The sequence below is a fragment of the Lonchura striata genome, chromosome 5 (assembly GCF_050655825.1).
Source record: "Lonchura striata isolate lonStrDom1 chromosome 5, ASM5065582v1, whole genome shotgun sequence".
Taxonomy (NCBI): Eukaryota; Metazoa; Chordata; class Aves; order Passeriformes; family Estrildidae; genus Lonchura; species Lonchura striata.
In genome coordinates this window covers 57478487-57492470 of record NC_140707.1, presented here as the reverse complement: position 1 = coordinate 57492470, position 13984 = coordinate 57478487, and the positions used below count along the sequence as shown (strand labels likewise).

The 13984-nt window shown below is 38.4% G+C and overlaps 1 protein-coding gene across 6 annotated transcripts in view; it reads left to right on the top strand.

Moving 5' to 3' along the window:
• The window catches only part of CCDC88C (coiled-coil and HOOK domain protein 88C), a 93788-nt gene that overhangs the window by 70400 nt on the left and 9404 nt on the right, over positions 1-13984 (top strand). For all 6 annotated transcript variants that reach the window (XM_021531943.3, XM_021531941.3, XM_085582269.1 and 3 more), the window contains 9 exons: positions 804-945; positions 1549-1737; positions 2122-2283; positions 3435-3712; positions 8359-8502; positions 9461-9647; positions 9882-10027; positions 11223-11312; positions 12078-12319. In XM_021531943.3, coding sequence (XP_021387618.3) covers positions 804-945; positions 1549-1737; positions 2122-2283; positions 3435-3712; positions 8359-8502; positions 9461-9647; positions 9882-10027; positions 11223-11312; positions 12078-12319 — 1580 coding nt within the window. The remainder of the gene's footprint in view (positions 1-803; positions 946-1548; positions 1738-2121; positions 2284-3434; positions 3713-8358; positions 8503-9460; positions 9648-9881; positions 10028-11222; positions 11313-12077; positions 12320-13984) is intronic.

The following is a 13984-nucleotide window of genomic DNA, read 5'->3' as shown; positions in this document are numbered from 1 at the left end:
TTCTCATCTGCCTCCTTGCCATTACCCAGTTTTGGACATAAACCACATTTTTCTGCGGCAAGCTTGGCAGCCTCAGAAAAAACTGTAAGTTTTGGAAAACATTTTCTTGGGTGGAAGGAAGAAATGCCACTTTCTCTCTCCATGCTAGTAGTGTTACTACAGTTCCTCTCTACTCCCCAGCAGAGTAGCTGGGTAGCTATTTCAGTGTGTATTTCTCTTCATGTAGAGTAGTGTCTATTAAACAGTGTCTGCCATTACTACCTGTAATTTGTGAGTCAGATACCTGTTAATACAAACACAGATGTTGCCTAAGAAATACTCGACTGCAAGGAATTCCTTTGTAAGTCCTATAGTAATGAACAGAAAATCTCAACAACTGGTGTGTATATTGGCTTCTTGGTAAGACCTACTTAGAGATACATACCCATCTTGTAGGAATCTTTAAACTGTGGGTCTTGCTTCTTGTTAAGAATCTTCAAAAGAGCCATAAGAAGAGTTTTCTGCAATGTAATTATGGGGGAAAGAGAGAAACTTACTTTCTCTCAAGTTACTTAACTCTGATATTTCTGTAGAACTGTGTTGGTGTTAATCTCTATTAAACTTGATTGGATTTTTCATAAGTGAATTCCCCAGCTATATCGGTAGCAATCTGCAGTAGTAGAGGAAATAATTTTCCTGAAGAAGCAAGCATGTATAATTTAACATGTAGTGAGACTGGGAACGAGTGAAGGTGAAGTCTGCTGTTTAAATGGTGGCTCATATCTTAGTGGCAGATATTGGAAAGCTATTATCATATTTTTCAGAAAATACAAGGTTCTTGAAAGCAAAACTGAATCAGCACTAAAATCAACTCTAGCTGTGAAAGAGGAGAAGATTGCAATGCTGGAGGCTCAAGTGAAAGACTTTCTGAACTTGAACCAGCAGTTACAGAATGATCTAAGTATGGTAAGAGCTTAAGTGAATTTTGATTTTTTGACACTGTACACATTCACATATTTGGGGATTTTTTTGGCTTGAGGTTTGATTTTTTTTTTTTTTTTTTTTTTGAAGAACAGATTTGTTCTTCTTGCCCCTCCCTATACACATCCTTCCCAAGAACCATTTTTTTCACTGGACTGCCTTTTTTTTCTCCCTTTCTATGTAATGACACAAAATAATAAAAAAAATTTGTTCTGGGGCACATCTGGAGGGGTTTTATTGGGTAATTGCTCTTTGCAGTTCAGTTTTCCCGTGGTTTTTTTCTTTGGCATGGCTGTGTTTTTCTGCCTTGCTTAGTGGAAACATAGGCTGAGGAAGACTGCAGTTGAAACATCCCCCCAAGAACAGCCTATTTGTTAGGTGACAGTGAGCTCGAGTCTAAAGGCACCTGACTGGAGACCAAGAGATGTGGATTCTTCCACCTGTCTGTGTCTCAGCTTCCCTGTCTGTGAAGTGGATAATGGTTGATAAATCTCTGAAAGTCTGTACAGTGCAAGAGAGGAGTGACATAGCCCATCATTATTAACGCATTATTCCAGTGTTGAAGGTTGTTGCTTGTTTACTGTGTAGGTAAAGAAGGACTTTGATGCACTCAAGCAGACTCAGCAGGATGGGCAGTATGCTCAGAAGTCACTGAAGAATTCAGCAGAGAAGCTCATTGCCAACCAGCAAATGAATGAGAAATTGGAAACAGGGCACCAAGAGGCCACCACAGAGTTGCTGAAACTGAAGGACAGAGCCATTGAACTGGAAAGGAATGTAAGCCTTCTCCTGTTTCCTCTTAGCTCATAGACTTCTCTTGTGCTCTTGAGTGGGTTGGTGGAAACTGGATTTTTGAGCTTAAAGGAATTTGGTAGGTTTTCTGGAGCACCCAAGTCTACCACATTCCTTGGGTGTCTCTTAGGACTGCACGGGACTTAAGTGCTTCATGTGTCTTGTGTCTATCTTGTCACATCTTTGCAGGGAGTAATCCTGTGTGTTAACATCTGTCTTACCTTCACTTAATGCTGGGAAGAAGTTTTTTTATGCCTTTGTTGCAGAACGATCATCACCAATTGGTTCTCATCTTTGATAGGACTCCAGATAATCAGGACAGCTGTTTCTTTTCTTCCTATCACCCTTTCAATGCCATCTCTCTTTCAGAATGCAGCCCTGCATACTGAGAAGCAGCTGCTTAAGGAGCAGCTAAAGCATCTGGAAACACAGAATGTCTCCTTCAACAATCAGATCCTGACACTACAGAAGCAAAATATCTTCCTTCAGGAGCATAACACTGCCCTGCAGACACAGACAGCCAAACTCCAGGTCAGAACATCCTTGTGCCTCTGTTCCAGGAGGTTGGTTTTGATTACAGTAGTGTGGAGGAGATGACAGCTAATGAAATAATTTGTGTTGGTAGGCTGATGTAATGATGGAAAGATGAGGCCCAGGAGGTGGAGCTTAGCTTGAGGTCTGAATTTCTCTAAGCGAGAAGGGAAATTTGGTCTGTAGCTAATGTCTGGTAGCTACCTTCAGCAAGAAGGTGGTTATTTAGAGAGAATAAATTAAAACTAATACAGCAAAATCCAGATGTGTTATTCCAGAAACTACACTTCTGAAATAAAAAAAAGCTTTGGCTTTTGCGTCAATGCTATGCCCGTGAAAGAGCTCAGCAAAAATGGAAAGAGGACACAAGTCAGTTCCCCATAGGCATTGTAGCAATGAGCTCAAATCAGTTTTCAGATTTTCAGACAAATGTAAAAGTTGCCAGTGGAAAAGATACTCTTAAAAATTACTTGACTTAAAAAAAATAAAATTGCTTTGAGAGAAATATGTGTTTCAAAGGGCAACATTGGATTAACTCACTTTCTCTTGTGTGACTTTCACTTTTCAAGCTTTTCCTCCTGCATGTTCAGAGATGGAGAGATGGGGTTTTTTTGTTCTTATTGTTTCCCATCTGTGATTAAATTATATTAGCAACATATAAAATCAGTGCACCATATCTTTACTGAAACCAGACTTGTTAGGAGTACTGCTCATGTACACTGTGTTAGGAGTGTTGTCCACATACACAGTGGGGCAGTTAATGTTTTTGAGTTTAAGTGAACTTGAGTTTCATTACTTGTACACAAATATAAGGTGACTTTTAAGTCTGATCATGATTGTCAGAGATGCAGCTGAGTTGTGAGTATTCCAGATCATCTTGGTCTTCAGGCTCAAGAGCTTCTGGTAAAACAGTGTTTTTTCAGTTTAGAGATTGTGATAATTTTCATACTACTGACAGCATAGCTTTAGGTCATGCATACTGCCAACAGTAATACCAAAATGATGCCAGATTGTACATAGATGTCTTAAATTGACAAGGCAGTGTAGACATTCTTGACTAACTGTACAGATGTAAGCTGCTACAAAATGTTTGTTGTATGTACCAGTATATGTGAATAAGTAATACTTACTTTTTACTTGCAAAACTTTAGGTAGAAAATTCAACTCTCACCTCCCAGAGTGCTTCACTGACGGCCCAGAATGCTTTACTGCAAAATCAGCAGACAGCCAAGGAGAACGAGAATGAAAATCTACTGAAACAGAAGGAGCAGCTGAAAGCTGAGTATGAGTCATTGCTTCAGGACCATGAACACCTTGCTTCACTGCATGAACGGCAGTCTGCGGAGTATGAAAGGCTAATAAATCAGCACAGCTGCCTGAAAACATTACACAAAACCCTGGATCTGGAGCACAAAGGTCTGCGTGAGAGGTACGCTCACTGCTCCGGTATAGTGTAGCAAGAATGTGCCCATGTTACAATTTTAGCCTTAAATGTTGTCTCCAAATACAAACGGAAATTACAAAGTTGTTGCCCTGAAAAGGTACCTAGTCATTCCTATTGTCTTAGGGACATTAGATGAAAATATTTGCAAAGTTCTAGATTTTAGATTTCTAAAGGTGGCAGAACAGAGGTGACTCTGGTAATACTCAGCAAACATGAGCTTGGATGCTTTGTCAGAAGTAGCTTAAATGCCTCTACTGCATTTAAGGATTTGTGCTATAACAACATACAGCCTTAAAAACATTCTTCAGTGCTAATGTGCGGGGTCTCTCTTCTAACCATAAAGTCTGCAGGTCACCAATATGTGAGTGTAGTGTGTATCTTGAGAAATTTCAATCATTGAACCTCGTGGCATCTGTATCATGTCAAAGGAGGCTCTCTGTAGGAAGCTGTATTGACCTATGAGATAATGGTGTATTATTAATTTTCTTGTAGTTCTCGTAGTCTAAAGCTTTTGCTTCAGTACCTTCAGTAGAATTAGGAAATCAGTAAACTGACAATCTGTCATTTTCTGACAATTATGCATGGATTGAACAATATACATAATGTACTACTACAAAAATGCTGCTCTGCCAACCTCTCAAACATCTCTTATATATTTTCAATTATTTTCCTCAAAACACTTTTACTTGGGTTTAATTTCTGTGCAAGATCATGAGTTGAGCTCCGAGCAGCTCAGTACTGCTTGATGGTGGATCCTTGATGGTGGACTTAAAACTGGTGCTAAACTTCTCTTCCCCACAGACTAAGGAGCTGGCAAATACAATATGTGTTAGATTTTTATAAAGTAAAGAAGTAAACTATTGTGATTAAAATATCCATTGGGGCTGTGTGACAGGACAGCTGCTTGGCTGTCAACTAAATGAGCTGTGATTACACAGACACTGTTCCTGCTTACCAAGTCTTGCTCAGACTGATTAATGGTTCTCGTTGATTCAGGCTTTGCTTGAGATTACTACACTGCAATGTGTTAAGGCAGTTTGCTGTATTCTTTCTTTGCTTGATGAGTACCAAACACTAAGCAGCTCTAGCCTAAGGAAAAAGTGGTTTTCAAAGAATAGGTTATCTATAGAGGTAAGTGCTTGGGTCACCACTGTAAATATTAACAGTTTGGACTCTCTTTCTGAGATGTGACTCCAGTGAGAGGTGTGGGAACAGATGGTGGCCTTCTCTATATTCAAAACAGGTTGAGTTTGGCAGTACTAAGTGTGCAATATCCTCCTCAGCAGATCAGTGTTAAAATATGCTTATCAAGGTGATTTGTCCAAAGAATCCATTTGGTTGTCAGGAAAAAAGCCACAAGCTACTTTTTTAGTGCATGATTTGTTCTCCCTTCATCATGTGCTGCTGAGGAACAGATGGGTGAAAGAATAGCATAAGAGAAGTTTTCTTATGCCTGTTCTTTTTAAGTAAGGTATTTAACTGCTAAGACGGAATATTTAACTTTTGAGTTTGGCTAGAAAGCACCACCTGCTAAACTTTCCCCAGAGCAGCTCAGTGCAACCCAGGAAGTTTTCTTGTATGGTGTTTAGGAGATGGGTTTTGCATGTCACAACTCCAAGGTGATTGGTTTTCCTCAGCTGGTGACAGCACTGTAATCATAGTTCTGTTGCTTAAGGCAAGATTACACTTCCACACAAACCTATAACTCCAGCTTGTCTAGGAAGATCCACAGCAACTTTAGTTAGCTTGTGCATGTCCAGCAGCCTGTGCAGCCAGGGTCCCAAAGGCTTGTGTAGTTCACTGTGCTGCATTCTAACCACAGAATATTTTCTGCACCTGGGCAAACTTCATTAAACCTCTTTAGGTTCTGCACATATTAACACTGCAGTGGGGATTTAATAATGGGTTGTTTGTAACTGCAGTGAAATGGCCTGTCGTAGCCCAGCAAACCACAGATGTGTGGGTTTGGCTTAGCAAGAAGAGGAGAGTTAGTATGTTAGGGTTATTTACCATTAATAGCTGTTTTTTGACTTTGAGGTGCTTCTCTGATGGTCTCAGTGAACACAGAAAGGCTGGCTTCTTCTGCATTTTTAAAATTGTTTTACATATTGCATGTTATTAAGGGAAGATAATAACTTTGTAGCTGCAGTTGATTAACACCCCTAAGCATTTTTTTGTGGCTTAGTCTGGAGAAGTCTAATCCTGCAGAGATATTGGGAAAAGAATCACTGCTTTGTAGGGTTACATAGTGCAGAGAGCTGCATTATTATGTTACCATAATATGCTGCCCGGTAGTTATTTTTCTGGATTCCTTTTGGCATACTTTTTATCATAGTTGAGCATATTCAAAGTTATCTCAGCCACAAATACCTATCTACAGTATTTCTCCTCAAAAAGCAGCAGAAAGAATAAAAGCCAAAAGGAGTAAAGAGGACTACATTTCCTCAGTCCTAGGAATGGATTGTGTCAGACCCAAAATGGATTCTATGTGCATGTATAAGAAAATATTTTTAAAACTCTTCTAAGAGCTTGTTGCTTTAAAAAGTGAAATGAATATGAGTGCTGAATAGTCTACAGGATGGGGTAGCCTAGTCCCTGATGGTAGAGCTTGTCAGGTTGCACAGATTGTGCTCAAATTGTAGACTCCAGGCTGAATCTCTACTACAAGAAGATTTTGCCTGAGGATTTCATTAGGGCTTTGGACATGAACAATAATTTCCATTTTTGCAGACAGTCTCCTCTTTCTTAACTTTCACCTAACAACTAGGGGAGCAGCTGTGGTCTACCTCAGGCTCAGTGTGGCTGCCTGTGGTGCTGGGCCTGGCTGGCAATGCTGGACCAATATTCTGCTTCTCACTAAGGAGCCCTCTTTAAAACACTGAAGGCTTGGATAAAAATGAACAGAGTAGCCCTATCATACAGAGACAGCAAAAGAATTTTGCTGTGCAGTGCAATTTCTGCAGAGACGGCCGTGGTAATCTCTGCCAAAGGATTGAATGCAGTTTGTCTTCTCAGACTCTGCATTGGCACACAGTCTGTCTAAAATGCTTCTTGGAGCTGGATGTGAAACTTTCCTCTGCTTTCAGGTTCTTCATTTGTTGTACGAACATTGAATTTGAAATGTCCCAGAGCTGAACGGAGCAAGAAAACAGATAAATAAGGTTAATTAAACTCTGCTGCTGTTACTGGGAATGAATAGCATAAAGCAGCTTTTGTCTGGTAGACAGGTACTTTCCTGTGTGGCCCTTCAATGGACTGGAATTTGGGACAGGCTGTAATTTGACCCTGGGATGAATGGAATGGTAGCCTGAAGTTGGCAGGAGTCAGTGTTTGGTGCTGTCTGCTGGTTTTGGTTTTGTTTTGAAGTTTTCATAACTGCAGAGTAACTGTGCTCTGCATTCATCTCTGCTGGCATGAGAGTCACAGAAGGATGATGCTTGTTCTCTTTAGCCTTTCAGTCAATGCTGCATCTTCAGCCTAGATTCTGTTTTACAATGGCTTGGAAGAGTATTTCTCCATTATTGACACAGATGTATCTGATTAGTTCAGGAAAACACCCTTTTATTACAGTGTCCAAAAATTGTGCTGATGACTTTTGACATTGCACCTATGGCCACAGTGGCTTCTGCTGGTGTGTATGGACACAGATTCTGACAGAAGCCACCGGAGGGAAAAAATACCTGGGAACAGCTTGCTGCCCTGTGCAGTGATTTCAGTCTACCCCGTTCTTCTCAGTGTTTTCTGGATGCAGGTGGTGTAGCACCTCAGGGAGGCTGAGCCTGCCTAATCCATACCTGTGCTAAATACCAGGGAAGTTGTTCCACACCTCGGTTACTTCAGCATTCCAGAGATCAAAATTAAAGACACAGTTGATGGCATCAGCCCTCTTTCTCTTCCCACCTCCCTGCCCTGAATGGTTTATGCACAAGTTATATAAACCAAATAATAGTGGAAGCCTGAATGTGAACACTGGTTTTGCTCTTGGATTTTTTACTAGTGAGTAAATAGAGCAACTCGAGCAGGTGAGTCAGCCTCTGCTTAAAGGTGTTTTGCTGTCAACTCACTGATACCTCATCATCTGTCTGGAATATGCAGGACATTAGTAGATGTGCAGGATGCTGTTACCTATGCATATAACCTAATATGGATTCGGTGACCTCCTAACAAACTCTTGCTCTTTGTGCTGTTTTGCTGTTGCTTTTTGGGAGCTACTTTCTAGTCAGGTTTTTAACTCTTGCCACTGTCAATTATTTGTGACTGGGATTCCGGTTTAGTGGTGTAATTACCACTCATTTTGCAGAATCTCATTCTTCTACTAAATGACTAGAATCTGAAATTGAAGTAAGATTTTGGCAATTGTTTTCCAGTTTCCTTAAGAAATACTTTTCTTTTTCTTTTTTTTTTCCCTAAAGTCTTCTCTGCTGACTTGTATACTAAGTTGAATTTTCATGCATAGTGTTGAATTCTTCAGCTTTGGTAGAAGTTTAACTACATAAATGTGGATGAAATAAATAAAGCTGGGAAAAAAAGATGCTTTCTAATCATTGTGGTATTAGCTATTAAAAATATTAACTTAGAGGAAGAAAAATGTTTAAATGAAAGCTGAGTGTATGCTGTTCTTCCTTTTGCAGATACAACAGCTTAACAAAACACAAAGCAGAATTAGAAGAATTGGAATTAGTTTTAAAAACTGAGAGAGAGGTTTTGCAACAAGAGAGAAGATCAAATGCAGTAACCACTGGGGAAAATCAGAAGCTGAGGGAGGAACTGGACAGGTACAACTCCTGTGGTAGATTGTTGTATATCTCAGTTAAAAGTCAATTTTGCAAAACACGGATGTGTTGCGTCAGCTCTGAAGTACCTTCATATAACATGTCTGCTCCTTTTTTCTCTATTTTGGTATTAATTTGGTAATTTATACTTAATAAAGATTGTCAGCTTCATGAATACTGTCAACCAATACTGTTATTTGGTGCTTTAGACTTGGGACCTTTGCTCATACAAAATAATCTTCCACATGTGGTTGGTTCAGTTAATAAGCATTTTCTGCAATGAATTGTTTTTTAAGCACTTGCCTTTAGGCAGAGCTACAAATGCCCAACACTCCCAGATTATACTGGGTTTTTTTTCCCTTTGAGGAGCGCTCATTTATGGTTTTTACACAATATGATTTTAGCTCTAGGAATTACCATTGTTTATTTTCTGCTGCCCAGAGAAAACAGCCATTTCTGTTATTAAAAGTAGTCTTAGAGACTCTTGATCAGTGGGTAGCTGTTAACTTATGGCAGAGCCCCTTTTGAGAGCCACACCCAAAAACTTCCCCGTAGCCTTGTATAAATAATGGGCCAAGACCACATCAAGTTAAAGCAATGTCAGGTTGAATCATATTTAAAAAGCACATTTTAAGTTGAGCTACAATTGTACAAGTGTACTTTAGAACAGTACAAAGGTCTCAAGAGGTTTTCCTCAAGTTTGCTCTTTCTAATTAATTTTCTTAGGGAAAGATATGTTGCATAATGTTGATTGTAGGACTGGCAATTGTAAATTAAAAAATTTTTATAATATTACCACTGCTTCTTAATAAAATTTTATTAAATGCTTAGAGTAAAAATGTCCTTAGGACTTACTCTTTGGAACTGTTTGCTTTAGTGAGAGCTGCAGACTGATGTCTTTGAATGTGAGGTCGTTTCTGTGAAGTGTCCTGCATAAGCCTGCTGTCATCTTTGTGTTTAGGGTGAATTTCTTGCACAACCAACTAAAGGCGGAGTATGAAGGGCTTCATTCACACACTAAAGAGCTGAAAACTTCCTTGAACAACTCTCAGTTGGAGCTGAATCGTTGGCAAGCTCGCTATGATGAGCTGAAAGAACAGCACCAATCCATGGATATCTCTCTGACCAAACTGGATAACCACTGTGAGGTGAGTAGCTGTAGATACCCAGCTACAGCTGCTTTTGGGTTAGAGAGCTGCTATTCGTTGTGTGAAGCTTTTGATCTGCTGTATATAGAAGGTCAAACTATGTAACAACACCCCCATATAGTTTGAAGTGTATAGGTTTTTATCTTAGGTTGCCATTCTATTGTGTTATCTTGATTATGGTGCACTCCAGGGAAGCCAGATGAAGAAGAAAGATTAATTTGTCTTGTTTAATAGCTCCTGTCCCGACTAAAAGGAAATCTGGAAGAAGAAAACCATCATCTCCTGAGTCAGATTCAGATGCTGAGCCAGCAAAATCAGATGTTGTTGGAGCAGAACATGGAGAGCAAGGAGCAGTATCATGAAGAACAGAAACAGTACATGTAAGAAAAAAGAGATTCGAATTGTGAAACCATTAAGTAATCTAGACATATAGAATACAAATCATCTATCAGGACTAGATAAGCAGGCAGTGGAATGATAGGTCTTCTTGATACCTGTTGGAAAAGGGGATGTTTGGTAGGAGGTAAGTGTAATGGGAGAAAGCAAAAAATGTCTCCACATTGCCTTACTGCAAGTGTTGTTCACAAAACACCTAGGCAAATACAGCTCTTTTCAAATAATACAGATGAACCTATGTGGAAAATGCAGTTAGAAAAGATGGAATGCTAAACCCAGTGGTACTTCTCAAAGAAGAGGAGGTTGGGGAAGAGTTTTAAGATTTTGGAAAACAGCCAAGTTGCAACAAATCTAGTTTTATTACAGTAATTTTATATTTAGGTTCCTAAAGAATAGAAAATATTCATACTTCTATTGCTTTTTTCATTTGCATTTCAAGAAATACCTATTTTGATGTTGTTTTTAAGGATACAGACGTCAACATAAGTTGCTGTGTCCTTCATACACAGGTTGGCACATTGAAGTGAGATACCCTGTTTAAAGATACTGTGTGTTTACAAAGAATCCTGTTTTCACTGCAGTGAATTTCTCTTATGGGTATGAAAGAAGGAAGAAAAATGTTCTTAATCCCAAGAATTTTAGTTTAAGCACATCAGGATGATGTGGGAGTACTGAGTTGAGTTTTATAGCAGTACTGGCTTATATGGTTGAAGTGTTAGAAATTGTTTGCTGAAATAGGCTGAATACAGTTCAAATGTACTCTGATCTGTAACAGATACCTGGTGTCTGACTGTTCTATGATGAAAGTACATTTACCTTACTACTTGAATGAAAATAAGATTTGCCAACTTCCACTGTGTAGGGCAAAGAAATAATCAGTAAAAAATACAGTGAGTCTTAATACCCACCAAACAAAATCTGCCTGAGATATTAGTTAGTAATCTTGCACCACCATCTACTGTTGTTCTTTTACCTTTCATGCTTTATTGCACAAAAATCACCCATCAGCATGGTTGGTAGAATTTTGCATTTGTCCTTTCCAAACAAACTGAATCCTGAAGGTTCAGGATAAGAAGATATTTCAAGCTCTTTCTTCTCTTGGTGGCTTTTGGTCTTGAGTTTTTTTATTATGTTTGATTTCATACAGATGACTCAGAATATGTTTTTTCCCCCTCACAGTGATAAATTGAATGCCTTAAGGAGACATAAGGAAAAACTTGAAGAGAAGATAATGGATCAGTACAAGTTTTATGATCCTGCTCCAAAAAAGTAAGTTCCAAATGGATTCAGTTCTTGTACAGATCATTGAGAGCAAGAAAGGGCTTTTCATAACTGGGGATAACAGAAACTTCATCTGAGGTAAGGGTGGTGTTGTCTCCACTTGTCTCTTCCCTCTCACACTGCAAGATACTCCCAGAAGCAGCAGGTTTATGCAGAGTACAGGGCCTCATGTGAGGCCCTCTGTATTAATACAAGAATCTGAAACTCCCAAAATTAATTGGGAAAGAACCACATTGCTCCCAGTATGGTGACTAATCAGCACTAGGAGCTATAAGAGCTGCTCTTTCAAAGCAAGGGATAAACAGTCTTTTGGAGAAAAGGGACTTAAAAATTATAGTAAGAACAACAAAAACAGAGTGAAATTAATTCCACCTTCCATAGTTCTGACTGATAACCTTAGCAAAGAGACTTCAAAGCAGCTTTCATTTTTACTCCTCAGTCTGTTCCTGTAGTGGAGTTTGTCACACTGTAAGAATATCTTACATGGTCCATATGTGTAGTTCAGGTTTCTAGCAGAGAGAACAGTTGTCTTTCTCACATTTCTCATGCCTAAGAAATATTTCTGTAAAAGTAATTTTGACTTCAGTAGAGAAATGGATCTCAAGTGCTGGGAAATTTGTGGTGCATTTTTTGAACCAATTTTTGGCAGTAAACAAAAAATGTAGGATGGCTTGATGGCTTTAGTACAGCTCTAAACTTTGGGGAGTATTTCTTGTATTTTCTGAATTCCATTCACAAAATCTGCGTTATCAGGAAAAACCCCTGGATTGGAGCCAGAGCCTTAGTCAAATTAATCAAGCCAAAGAAGGACACTCCAAGGGAGCGGTTGAAACCAGCAGCAGAAAGCTCCACATGTCATTCTGAATCCCCAGAGATGGTAAACTCTCCATCTGCCTCCCAAAAATTGAAACATCAACACGAGGCTCAGGATAATACCTCTCAAGGGTCAAACCCTGTGGAAGAGAGAGAGAAACCTGGGTGTTCTTCAAACAAAGGTAAGGAATGCCCAGCCTAAATTCACGAGCTGAAAATGTTTTTTAAATTATTTAATATATAGGATATGTTAATGCCCAGTCACATTATACTTTATGTTCGCTTTTTTGTTTCTTTTGGAGTTTTTTGGTGTTTTTTTTCCTTTGGTTGATTTTGGGTTTGTTTGGTTGGGTTTTTTTAGTACAATAAAATTTTTAGTATGCATAAAACCCCAAACTAGAAATTTGAGTAAATGCTAGAAGATAATAGGTTTGGTTTTGTTTTAGTTTGCTTTTTTTCCTTTTATCTATTACTTCTCCCTTCAGTTTCTCTTTGCCCAGATGTATTGCATGTTACTGAATAAGTTAGTTCTAATACTTCATTTTTCTAATACTTCATTTTATTTCATACTGGGGTTTTGCAGCAAAGCATTTACAGCTGTATTATGGAATAGTATGTGGTTCAGGCCCTTTGAGGGGTATGAGCTGGCTGACAGCCACTGCCAGCAGGTGGTGCACATGCAGAACAAATAACTCATTTATTGTAAATAGCCGATTTATCGTAATATGGTGATTTTTGGAGGACAATACCATGTTTTGATTTAGAATTAAACTAGGAATTTTTTCATGTAAAATGATGAAATTATTTTTTTAACACTAAGGAATATGTAAGGAAGATGGAATGATTTTCTGTTAAGTTCATTTATACACTAAATCAGATGTTCTTAATTATGGGAAATTTAAAAGAAATTTTCTCAAAATATATACTCTTCATCCTTATTAAAGGTAAAACTATGTCCCAAGCTCTGTTTATTCTATTAAGATAATTTCTGTCAGCTTCTATATACAAATTGTTATATTTGAGGAATACTTTCCAAGAAGCAATTTTGAAATTGATATATGAATAATAATTCTTGTCTTTCAACTGTGGGGGTTAGGAAACAGAAGGGGAGTAGCTGAGAAAAGAACTCTTGTTATACAAACTACTGCAAGTACCTGTCTGTCTGAAGGTTTTGTTTTGATTGAGTAAAACCCTTTCTCTATTCAAATTCTTTGAGGTAATTTATTCACTTAAAGTAAAAACAGATGTTTTATGGAATAAGCTCAACCATATGATTCCAGGTGTTTAACATGCATTCTAAGTTCAGCATGGGAAGCTGGGCTTGGGTTGCCACAGAACAAGGCCCTTGTAAAGTGCCAGAGACAACAGAAAGTCTCTGGGGCTTCATTCATTTTGATGTTACGTGAAACATCTAAACTTGTGTGGAGATGGGGCTCACAAGTACTAAAGCCTAGAAGACATCTAGAAAATTTGAGTGTGTTATCACTGAGTAACATGTACACCAATTTAATTTTATATTATAAAGCAAAAACATTTTGAAAGATCTAACAGTAATTTCTTAGTGGACTTACTTAAATATTGTGTGTATGTGTTAATCTGCACCTTAATCTGAATCAGATTAGATATGTTTAGCTATGCATTCATCAGTCCTCCATTACAGGTGTTGGTCATTGCTTTAGACTTTGCTGTTTTGACTGGTTGTGTAGTCTTTAATCTGTGTTAAGACATTTTAAGTTTTATTTATAAGACTTTTTTATTTTACTATTTTTTTGTCTTCTTCTTTTTGGGATACCTGGGTGATAACAATTTAGCTGCACAGCGCAAAAAGATTGCCTTTTTGAGAAGCA